The 12754-nt window shown below is 33.0% G+C and overlaps 1 protein-coding gene across 1 annotated transcript; it reads right to left on the bottom strand.

The window, feature by feature from the left end:
* Positions 1-2844: 2844 nt before the first annotated feature.
* On the bottom strand, positions 2845-12754 carry LOC123302469 (ribonuclease 3). The gene is made up of 11 exons (XM_044885390.1): positions 12698-12754; positions 11304-11944; positions 10208-10587; positions 9500-9994; positions 9050-9166; positions 8611-8908; positions 7761-7968; positions 5430-6383; positions 4716-4877; positions 4493-4653; positions 2845-3565 (listed from the first exon to the last, which is right to left on the bottom strand). The coding sequence occupies exons 2-11, from the start codon at positions 11921-11923 to the stop codon at positions 3160-3162; spliced, it is 3801 nt and encodes a 1266-aa protein (XP_044741325.1). The 5' UTR covers positions 11924-11944; positions 12698-12754; the 3' UTR covers positions 2845-3159.

Below are 12754 nucleotides of genomic sequence, written 5' to 3'. Positions count from 1 at the left end.
TTGAAAAAAAAGATTATCGGTAAATTATGTTGAGTTTACTGCATTATCGTGCCTCGAGAGAATCCATTGGAATGGTGGTATCTGTGTACGTTGGTTTTCTATAAATTTCAAATACAAAATAATCATCTAATCTGGTTAATTTCAAATCCAAAAAGTTTAAGGACTTGTTTTTTTTCATTCTCCAAAGTGAATTTTAATTTGGGATCAAATGATTTTACATGGTCCAGAATATTCATTTGTTGATCCAATCCGACGCGTATCTAAATTTTCAGAATTTCTATGAACACACATAGGGAAACACGATGGCACATGAACGCCCTTAAGACTTTCATAATCTTAATGAGTATTTCAAAGAAATTTAGGGATAGATAACAGAAAAAATAAAAAAGGATAAGAATAATAAATAGGGAAAAGGTGAAAGTTTTTGAAATAAAACGTTTAGAATAAAAATTAAATACATTGAGTGTTTACTTTTTTTTAATATTTCAGAACACTTTATAAATTTTTCATAAACCTTTGTATACATAACACTAAATCTCACTAATTTTCACAAAATGGTACAGTATTTGTTTTAACTACATCGTATTAGAAACATTTTACTGTTCAATAAGCGAACCATACATTTTTTAAGTACTAAGTCTTATAATAAAAAAATAATAATAATAATAATAAACATGAGCATATTTCAATATGAAGTATCCCGAAATTCTAAGGAACTTTCTGCTTAAAATTTCATCCACTAGGTATATCACTCTGCGATTGTTTTGGGACACTTTGTATAGAGTGTGCCATTTTTTATGTCGACATGTAAACTTTGAATAAATTTGAAATTTGTCAATCGATTAAGTTGATTAGACATGTTTTTGAAAAGTCAATTCAGTACAATTTCAACCATGAACCATGTTTCACACGGAAACAATGCGCCGAAATAGTGACGCTGTACATTGATCGAAATACATCGTGGAAAATATGGTGGCCAATTGTCACCGTCTACACTATTCGTCGTTTGGTGTCAAATTTTGTTGAACACGGGACAGAAAGAGATAGTTAACATGCCGTTCATCAACGATCAAGGTGATCCAATGTAAAGCGACGCCATGCCACACTCTAAATCAAACAAGTTTCTGCAACGAAAATTCCCTGGACGTCTGATTTCAATAAAAGGCGATATTGACTGGCAACCCAAATCTACAGATTTGACCCATTCGTCCTTCTTTTTGTGGGGTTATTTGAAAAGCAAAATATACGCCAGAAAGTCTCAGACCGTTGACGAGTTCAAGACAAACATTCATGCCGAAATCATCGCTGTACCACCCAAGATACCAATCCAAATAAATTGGAAATGTATTCAAAAACCAACCCAAATAAATTGCAAAGGTCCAAATTGAATAAAAATACCTCATATACAGAAATCGGTTGTTGTTTTTTTCGGATTTATTTATATTATATTTATATACCGACATAAAAGATGGCACACCCGTTATAAACAACCTCTAACGTAAATCTCAAAAAATATTTTTACGGTTTTTCCACTTCAGAAATTTACCTACATTTATTTATATATATATATCAATTTGATCCACCAATCCACCAGAATGCCACCAATTGACAAAAGCCACTTGGTGGCATTCTGGTGGAAATGCTTTGGAATACATTAAAAAAGATGTTTAAAATAATTATTAACTAACTAACTTAATTGAGAAGATCCAATAATAAATAAAAATTAATTTAATTCATGGGGTTTATTCTGATGAAAATGCTTTGGAACACATTAAAAAAATATGTTTAATTATTAATTAATTAATTTAATTGAGAATACCCGATAATAAATATGAATTAATTGAATTAATGGAGTGTCCCGAAACAAAAGAGGATATTCATCTCATTTTTTTTAAATAGATTTTTAACTTCTATTCTATTCTCTTAATGCGATTGTTTTGTAACATCCTATATAGACGATTTTAGCACAGCTTTATGGTTAAAAAAAAAAATTATACATACAGGTTTACACGATTCCTCATTTAAAAAAAGAATAGCTAAAATTGATATTTACGTTATCTATAGAGATTTATCCATGGGTGTACTCAGCTTTTATCCTAAACAGGGATTTTTTATCTAGGCAAGGGCAATTAATGGCAAATCAGAATTCATCCATTCAACAACATTTTGGCATAAACACATGCTTAATCACATAAATAAATGATAAATCCAAGTCCAGAAGAGGACGCCTCCTCTGAACGCTCATGATTTTAACTGATTCTAACTAGAATCAAGATAAAGTGGAAAGTGGCTAGATTTGACCTTACAGTGAGATGAGAGAAATTGTTACAATTTCTGAAGGACTTAAAAATATATTTAAAAAAACAATAATTTGGTTTCTTCAAATGTGAAAAGATAAATTTAAAAAATTCTAAGAGATTAGATAGACCGCTCAAACCAAGGGGGTTTAACCTATTCCCAGTCAAGGAACCCACTACTGGATAAATCCTTTAAATTTTCTTCTGATCATTTTCCTCAAAATTGAAACTATGCTTAAAATCATTTATTTAGGATAAATAATAAATGCAGGACCGCATACAGCGACCTATGGCTGAGACAATATTGTCTTGGAAAAAATATATAAAATAAAAACACTCGAAATACAATTAATTATTAAGGGTTGTACTAAAATAAATGTAATTATTAATATAAAATGAAAAACGTACGTCATTTTCCTTAAAATAAAAAAATTCTTCATTTTCCTTAAAATCAAGCTTTTTTGCGTATTTCTACTGACGTCATGAAACTTTTCCGTAACGTTAAATAACGGTGAAAGGTAAATCAAAAGTTTGAAATTAGAAGAAAGTGAGTGAAATTTCGAATTTTCACTCTCTTAAAGAAAAGAGCTAGGGTTTTTTTTATCAAAATGTATGTGTGAAAAAACTAGGTAGGCGCAGTTTTAAAAAATATTAATTTATAAGTTAAATCTTTCTTCCGATTGGACCCAACGCTTATTCATAGTGTCATATTTTTTTAGGGCACTCTGTAATTATGTGTGAAACTTGAAAGACTTTTCAGACGTCAAAAATTTTTGGCGAAAATAACGTAGATTTTCTTTAGGCAGTTTTTTTTTGACTAACAAGAATATTTTAAATAAAAAAATGAAAAATACTGAACACGTTAATCATCAGATTTTGGGCTAGAATTTTTCGATGATGATGTCGAACGTTTTTTCGTATTCTTTTGTCGATATGATTCTGGTAACGTTGTTTCACGATTATTACGTTGTTGTTTCGACGAATAACTATCACTTTGTTGCTGTTGGTTCGGTGTGGGTGAAGAGGACGAATGTGGCGTATATTGTAAGGAACGTTGATTCTTTTGTTTTTTCATACTTTTTGCAATCACACGTTTTTGATGATCCAATTGTGGGAACAAATCTTGTGATTTTTCTAACGCTTGCCGGGCAGCATTCATTTCCGCTTGTTGGATACTGTGACCTGTCGCTTTGGCTAATCGTTGTCCACGAAAGTATACGGCTACAGTATAAACACGTGTATTCGTGGGACCTTTGCACTCGATTACCCTGTTTTAAAATAACAATAATTAATCGCAAAAATCCACCTTTATCGACAATTTTTAGGCTTTGGATACCTCTGCAGCCACTCTAAATTGAGGTAGAGTAATATTTGTATGTACCTTATCTGCTTCCCCTTCCTTTTTTACGTCGAATTTTTTTGCATTTACAAAGGCTTTACGCTAAACAACCCCTCTAAATTCAGTTGAGAGGGTTGAAAAACTGTAAATTGAAATGGTTGAAAAGAAGTGACTTTTAGGGCCTCTTTTTTATCCTGAATACTATATTTTTCATGGTTTTAAGGTTTTTTGCACCTCTACAGTCCTTCCAAATTGAGGTAGGAAGAATAAAAATTTATATGTAGGTTAAATGTGTCAAGTAAGTGGCACTTTTTGGAGGCGTTAGCTTACTAATCATCCTTCCCTTTTTCTAGGCCTTCCGTACTTCCATAGCCCCTCTAAATTGAGATGAGACAATTAAACAAATGTTTTGAATTGGGATAGTATCAAAGGAGTGCCTTTTAGGGCCTCCTTTTTATCCTGAATACCATTTTTTTTTTTTTTTTTGGTTGTTTTAAGTCTTTACGTTCCTCTACTGTCCATCGAAATTGAGGTAAAAGGATACAAATTTATAAGTAAGTTAAATTACGTTTCAAGGAAGTACCTTTTGGAGGTGTTAGCTTCCCAGCTCTTTCAAATTGAATTAGAGAATTGAAAAATTGTTTGTAAATTGAGTTCATTTTAACGAAGTGCCTTACATTTTTGTCTTTGAAATTGTCTTTCACCTTTAAAGTGTAAAACACAGATGTTTGTGGGAAAACCCATGAACCGATTTCGAATTACTTTTAAACTTTAGAACACAGATAAATTGACAGATAAATGAATTTTTGGAAATAGGTGTTTTTCGATGAATTTATATATTTAAAAATTAACTTACTTATAAATTGGAATATCAGGTTCTCCGCCTTCCATGGTACGCAATGTTAAACAACACTGTTGAAGTTTCGATTTTGGATCGTTCCAATCTTGATTCATAATAAAATTTTGTAAGCGTGGAAATAGAGTCACATTACAAAAGGTCGTACAATAATCCAGATCCTATTCGAACATTTTTTGTTTTAATTTAAAAAAATTTGTGATTCTAACAAAAAATACTGTACCTTATCAACATATAAAGCACCAAGGACCGCTTCCAAAAGATCAGCCCGATCTTTGGTCTTGAGTTCAGCTTTGGGATTATTATACATGGCATAACTGGATAAATTTAAATCGTCGCTAACTACTGCTTGAGTACGATTATTGACTAAGGAACTACGTAGAAGCTAGAAAGAAAATTTTATTTGGATGTTATCATGGAAATACGAATATAATGCCGGGTTTACACAGTGTCTTAGAGCCTCCATGCAAGAAGAACATAAGCTTCTGTTGGGTGAGGTGATGTGAGAAAGTGATTTGACAATGCTGTCCTACTCTTCTTTGACAGCAACTCGCATGATACGTTTACATAATATTATAAGCTGTGTTACAGCTACCGTCAAAGCTGACTGGCACGCTAGCTCGCATAGTGTAAACCCAGCATAAGAAGACGGAATAAGGGCGAATCAAATTTTCAAATGAGCTTTTAAAAGTAAAAGCTAATTGCGAAATGCATAAAAGCTAATTCCGAACTAACCGTAAAACGAGCTAGCCTGAGTGGAAACCGCTCTTTTGACAAACGTCAATAACCTTTTAAGAAGTATTCGCTTTAATCTAAATGTATGAGATTATGAATTATGTTTTTCTTCTCACAAACTTGAATTTTGAACTATTTTTTCCCAACATCCTGTAGTATCCTAACAGTAATATTTTTATATCCGATTTTTTTAGATACTTACAGATAAATGCCCTTCATGATGTTCTGGAAAATGTTTATACAGATATTCCGACGAAATTAATTGTAAAACCGTATCACCTAAAAACTCCAAACGTTGATTGGAACCTAGCGTTAAATTTGTAAAACCAATACTTCGATCGGTAAATGCACGAGCCAATAATCGAATATGTGTAAATTCCACCCCAATTGATTTCTCAAATTTTTGTAAATTTTGCAAAACTTTTACATTAGCAATATGTCGTCGATCACCATTCTTTTCCTGTTCTTGTAACGGATGTGGAGGCAATTCTTGCCATGTTTTTAATAGTTCATTTGAATCTTGAAACAGCGTTTCTCCAAATACTTTATCAGGTACATTTATACCACCATCCAAAAATAAGGCACCCATTAAAGCTTCAAAACAATTCGCCATTGCATGACGTAATTCTAGGTCGTGACATAGATCTGACCCATGTGCGTATAGCATGTACTGATCTAGTTGCAAAGTTCTGGCAAGAACTGCCAAATGTTGATTTTGTACTAAGGCCGCACGATATGTAGCTAAACCACCTTCCTCGAGTTCAGGGAACATAAAAAACAAATGAATTGACGTTAAAAATTCGACAACAGCATCGCCAAGAAATTCTAAACGCTCATTATGTGAAATATTCGATTCCGTTTCATCCTTTTTCCCAAAGCGCGACATAATATTAATCAACGTATTGATACCACGTTTTCGAGTATTCATGTAATGTATTCGTCGGTCCCCGTACTCTGGTTGACGAATACCACAATTTGTTAAGGAATTACGTGCATGGTCTGGATTTGTGCCGAAATTCTCACGATATGATGGATGCGTTAAAGCGAGTTGAAGTAGAAAACGATTCTTAAATTTGTATCCAATATTACTTTCGAGAACGTCTAACGAATGATGAAATCGTAAATGGCATACCAGAACTGGAATTAACATAGCATGCTGGAAAATAAAATTTAATGTTATTCAAACTTTGTTGTTGTTCCATAAGGTAGAAAAAAACCACTCAAGTGTAAGTTGTGTTGCGCAATTAGTGTTCCGTACCACTACAGAGTATCTAATTTTGGCGGATAATAAAATTCTCACTTATTCGCTTAGAAAATGCACTAACAGTAAATGTAAAACGTTATATGTTGGCTTTTTGGATAATAGCGGATTTGTTGGAGTAGTGTCAGGTCTCGATGGGGCCAAATATAAAAAAAGCTAGCCAAAAGTTGAAGTATTGTAAACGACCTCAAATGCATTACGGGGCAAAATTCAGAGCAGCTGATTACGAATCCATTAGTTAAGAATTAGAAGAATGTGGGACTCAATATGGTGGACATATCCTCACCAATTAATCTTAAGCTTCAGTAATAATAATACAGCAGATGGGTCCCTAACACCTACACCTACAAGAAGTTATCCTCTATGCCCTTCTTGAGAACAATCTGTCACCTTAAAAAGAGACGTATCCGGGTAAGAGTTATTACAGAAAACCCATAGCTTTTCCGCCGGGATTTCTCTCAGGATTTATGGATCCAAGGTTTCGGACCCAAAAATTCTAAATCTAACGCCCTGTAGGTTTCTGCAGATGCAAATAACATAGACATTTCATCGTCCTCCATACAGGTTCTACAAGTGGGATCATCAGAGATCGCTAGGTTACAAAGGTGATAGTTCAATTGACAGTGTTGTATCAAGAGTCACAGCGCCCTTCTCAACTGTGTTCAAGTAAGTTTCAGTAAACACAATTTGGATTGTCAATTTTCAAGATTGTAAGGCCTTTAAAATTACTAATTATTTTTTTATCATAACATTTTTAACAAATATAAAAATGAGTACATTCCCTTTTCAAAAGCTTGTATTGAAAATTCACCACCCATCCTTGGCATGTCATGCCTAAATTTACAATACTACAATTTTGATACGGAACACTAGTAAACAGAAAGTTAGCCACTGGCGCCGGCTTCATGAAGGTTGAATTTGTTCTAGATCCTTAAATATTGAAAACTTCGTCGCGTCGTTTTAATAAATTTAAACAAAAAATTAATCACTGCCGCCGATTTGATGAAGATTATAAATCCCCCAAAAATTGAAGATCTGAAATTCTTGAATAAACTCGTTCATCCGGCGCCAATGAAAACACAAGAAAGAAAACGAAAAAAGCGAAAATTTTTTGTCTTTGTTGAAACTCATCGATGTGAATCAACTAACACATAAGACCTGAATTCGTCCAATAACTCAATGAATAGAGCCATTTTGGATGTCAAGCTCATGAAGATATCGGATTCGAATCCAGATAAATGTGTTAATTTTCATTTTAACGGTTTTCTTTACCTGAACAATGTCGCACATAATACCCGTTCGATGAAAACCTTGGGCACTCACTGCAACCGTAACGTCACGTTTTAATTTACTTGCAGTACGCATATCCTGTAATCTGGCTTCTTTCGCACTTAATTTTCGTTTATCTTCAAACGATGGTTTTGGCATGTTTGCTAATAAATGGCGAAATTTTACATAATCACGCCAAGCTCGTTGATATCTAATCCAAAAAAAATCGGTTATTAAATTGAATTTATCACTTTTCTTTTTATGGAGTTTACTCTTTAAGAATCGATTTTCATATAAGGCGGCCCGGTATGACAAAAATTTGAGGAATAAAAATCTAATGATCGAATGTCTTTGTTACGTTTTTTGTGCGCAACCTATCGTGCGCACTTTTTAGTAATGTGTGTGTATACGTATAACATACAAAGCATTTATTGTCCGAAACTGATGGACACAGTACATAGTATAGTTGTTACCCAACGATACAGAACATCTACATAGCTACTTAGCCAACGTACACTCACTGTCAAAAAAAGTGCCACAGTTAAAACATTCTAAGCGTACTCATCATATGTTATGTTATAATAGTAACACTTAGAATGTTTTAAAACGAGCATTTTTTGTGACATTGAGTATACATCGTTTTTTCGGGTTACCATACGTATGTAAATAGAACTACATAGTACATATAACAGACAAAGCATCTATGGTTTGAAACTAACAGCACAATATTCAACACTTAAAGAGCAAACTCTAATCGTGCGTCGGAGCTGACACACATAATTATTTATTATCTACGGTGATTTTGATAAAAAGTCACCTTAAATCATGAAAAAATATGAATATTTATTCTTACTCTGGATTTCCAGCATAACTAAGCTGCGGTGGTCGGATACCAAAATGTACAATTTCTGGATAAACGTATTTCCCTTCAGTTTGTTGATTCATGTTACGATCTAACTGATCGACACGCACCGAACATGGTTTTTTACCGGGATATGTAACGACCATACCTTTAATTTCATCAGCAAAATTTTGCCATTCATATTGTGTTTTTGCAACCATTTCTGGTAGAAACGAATCTTCGATCAATAGATATGAATTCTTTAGCAAATATCGTAAAACTTCGCACATCGATAAAATTTCTTTACCATCTGAAAAAGAAACAAATCATTTTCTTTCAAAACGATTGCGTAGGTTTTCTCTCATGCTCATTTTAAAACTTTTTTTTCGAAAATTCACAAGGAATAACATGGCGGTAACAATGACTTCAAATTTTTGTTTAAATTTCATACCTTCGATATCTCGTACAAATCTGGGCATAAAATGAAACTGTGAACATCCATTTTCATCACCTGCAGCTTTTAAATTAAAATCTACCAATTCTAGAATCTCTCGAAACAAATAATCATCTACAAAACAATACAAACATATTGCAACCGAATAGAAATTAAGTGCAGATGTAAATATAGTAAAACCCCGATAAATCAAACCTCTACTTATGCTTATTTACTTGTTGCTTATAAAATGAGACTTCTACAACTTAGCTTCTTGAGCAAACAATCGAATAATTAAAGTATTAGCTTTTGGTTTAAAACACCTTTTCCTTTATCAGCCTTTAAACCTATTTACTTCAAACCTAGTTAAAAATTCAAACTTTTCTTTTAAACTTATCGAAGTTTGACTGAAATTCAAACTTTTCTTTTGAACTTATCGAAGTTTTACTGTAATTCAAAAGAACTTACGAAACAAATCCAATTCACGAATACAAAAATTTTCTGAAGCCTTTTCTTCGACGTACAGGATCGTATATTCGATATTAAATCGAATTACTTTACAAGTGGGTAACTTCTCCAACGGAAAATGTGACAACATCGAAAAACCCTCAAAAATAAATTCATGATCGTCATGTCGAATAATTGTTGGTGTTTTCGTGAGAAAATTCGTCGGTGGTGATATTGTTATACGATAATGGTACAATCTATCAGCGTTATTCGTATTTACGTCACATTTGGCTAATGTTTTCTCACCAGCGTAAATACCATGCCGTATACCTGATTTTCGAGCTTTTAGGGAACATCGGCATAATGGACCATCATTCATTTCACCAGGATCATTGTACCACATTTCTAGATGTAATCGATCAGGATGACGTTGTTTTCGAACTAACTCTTCCATGGTACAATCTTCTTCGTCGGTCATATCTTCTGAACTACTATCTGAAGAACTGCATTTCTCGGCTAAAATTTACAAACAAACCTCAAAGATTACAAATGCATTGAAACTGGGTGTTCAAAATTTTCTACAGGCAGGGGGGCGATCGAATTGTTCATAAGAAATTGCCTGACTTTTCCTTGGCCGTTTTTTATATATTATATTTGAAAAAAGTTCTATTCGAAAAATAAAGAAAAAATAAAAACGGCAAACCATTTGAAATTGGTTTATGTACTCACATTTATGCTTGCACAGTCTCGTACGAGTTTTTCTTGGTGGTAATTCATATTTGGGCTTAGTGCTACGGACACGTTGAGCACGATCCACTAGTTCATGTTTAAATTTGTCACACAAGTCCAACAAACTATTTGTTGCTCGAACAATCTTTGCATTGTCGATTTTTCGTGTATAATATTTTTCTGCTGGCGTTGAACGTATTATCTCTTTTTCATCCTCTTGGGTCATCCAATCACGTAATCGACTTGTCATTTCATCACTTGTATTGCAATAGTTACGCCGCCATTTTTCTAACAATTGATCACGTTCACTTTCGACTTTCCGGGAGGGTCGCGAACGGGACGGAGATCTTGATCGTGACCTGGATCTGTATTTACGACGACTGCGAACAAATTTAGTTTAAGTACAAAGTGTGGTAAATGAATTTATATAGGGCAAAATTTATTTCAAAATCGGACCAAAACATTCATTTTCGTAGCATTTAAGGTTGAACGGTCACTACCGCCATGCTCATTAATTACTTATTATCGAAACTAGTTACTTTGCTTGAATTGAAATGTCAGCAAAACATTTGCAATATGCAATATAACCCGCATCTCTCTTACATTTATAGAAGAAAAGAGGTAGTTTTGGGGATGCTTTTGTAATTTTCGAGGGATTGCGTTATAGGTAATGAAATATTTCAAAGTATGCTGTTAATGTGACTTTATTTTGGGTCGGTTGATGAAAATCTCATCTTTCTAGCATGCATTGAACTTAAAAATGTAATTTTGATTGTTTTTTTGATTTTCCGGAGAAGTTACGATGTAGCTAATGAAATATTTCGAAGTATTATGTTAATTTGGCTCTATTTTGGGTCAGTTGGTGAAAACATCATCTTTTTAGCATTTATAGAACAAAAAAAGTTTGAAGTTTTTCGATTTTCAGACTAAATCTTTCTAGCATGTTTAGAAGTCCCTTAGAATTTGTATACATGAGTGAGCTTCACTTGTACTTACAGGGTGTACTTGAACCGGCTTTGAAATAGTGCCGTATGAAACTACAACCTATTTTTGAATGGAGTCGTATTTTTTTGGAAAATTTATCAAATTGAATTACCTTGAACTATCCCTTGATCTAGATCGATCACGTCTGTAAGGATAATTCGACGACGATCGATAATATTTATCACGTGGTGGACTTCGACCTCTTGACGATGATTTATATGAATCATCTCTACGCGACGATTCATATTTACGTGACTCATTACGAATCGGTGATTTGGTTTTATGATCGTCACTTTTCGAATATTTGCTCGGTAGTACTGCACCAGGTGTTGGTGTATATCCATAATAGTTAGTCGAAGAATTTGGAATATATGGAATCACACTGGTATTATAATTCACAGGTGTAAAATTGGGTGGAGGTTTTGTAAGATCGGGTAATAGAACAGGTTGGCTCGAAGCGGGCGGCAAAGCAGCATATTGTGGGATTTGGGGATTGGTACTGGAGGCACTTTGTGAATAATATGGATTTACATTGCTAGTATAATATCCGGGTATATTTGGTGGGGGATGATTGAATGGGGTATATGATATACCTGGGGTTTCATGGTAGTTATAGACAAAGGAATTGGTTGCAGATGCGTCATGTACTTTGTAGTCAGTTTTAACTTCATTGGCTCCTGTTGTTGTTACTGGATTGGCAGAATATGATGTACTTTGATTGTAGTAATTCATTGGTGCTTGGGAATTTTGGATCTGAAATATAAATTCATTTAATTTGATTCAAAGTTTAACGATATAATAACGCAAGTTTAATCAATTTTATTGTTGAACAGACACGACAATAGTTAGGGTATTTGTGGTTGAAGAGAGATATCTATATGAACAGAATTGTAAACAATACTTCATGCACTATATATTGTATGAGAAATAGTTGCGTGGTACATTAGAGTTCAAAATAATACATTATTTGAAGACAAGCATGTATACTAGCATCGTGCATATAGGTAACTCTTCATTGTTCTTCAGTTAATACTAAAACTACTATTACTGATTTTAATATTGAAATTGGTGAGATATTATAACGCAAAGTTAATCAATTTTATGGTTGAACAGAAACGACAATATTCCAGTATTTATTTTGAATTTAGGAATTTTTCTGTATCATAATAATTATGTGTTACGACCATAAAAAAATGTATACATTTTTTGGGACATTTTGTAGATGGTAAAATGTGTTTGTATAAAACCGGCTCGTTGATTTTTTTTTTAAATTTAGAGTTATTGATTTCATAACTGAATATATCAGACATTTTGTTCTAATAATTATTAATATTTAATCTAATGTACAATCATTAATATAAAAAAAAAAATGAAATTTGATAGTTCAAAAATAAGCAAGCCTAAAGTTTTATGTGCAAGTTGGTACATTGAGGTTAAATATAATAATATTTGTAGAAACATACAAAAATTAATCTGTTAATATTGAAATATAAAAGTTAGACTTACATATATTAAAATAAAATTAGCAAAATAAAAATTATTTCAGCAAAATCATTTGTAAAA

This window comes from Chrysoperla carnea, chromosome X, assembly GCF_905475395.1.
Source record: "Chrysoperla carnea chromosome X, inChrCarn1.1, whole genome shotgun sequence".
In the NCBI taxonomy this organism is placed as follows: domain Eukaryota; kingdom Metazoa; phylum Arthropoda; class Insecta; order Neuroptera; family Chrysopidae; genus Chrysoperla; species Chrysoperla carnea.
The sequence above is the reverse complement of the archived record's forward strand: the minus strand, read 5'-3'. Positions and strand labels throughout refer to the sequence as shown.

Coding starts and splice junctions, on each gene's coding strand:
- LOC123302469 (XM_044885390.1), bottom strand. CDS start 11,923: ATGAATTACTACAATCAAAGTACATCATATTCTGCCAATCCAGTAACA. Junction 10,588..11,303: donor AGATCAAGGGATAGTTCAAG/GTAATTCAATTT, acceptor ATTTGTTCGCAG/TCGTCGTAAATACAGATCCA. Junction 3,566..4,492: donor CCTGATATTCCAATTTATAA/GTAAGTTAATTT, acceptor ATTTTAAAACAG/GGTAATCGAGTGCAAAGGTC.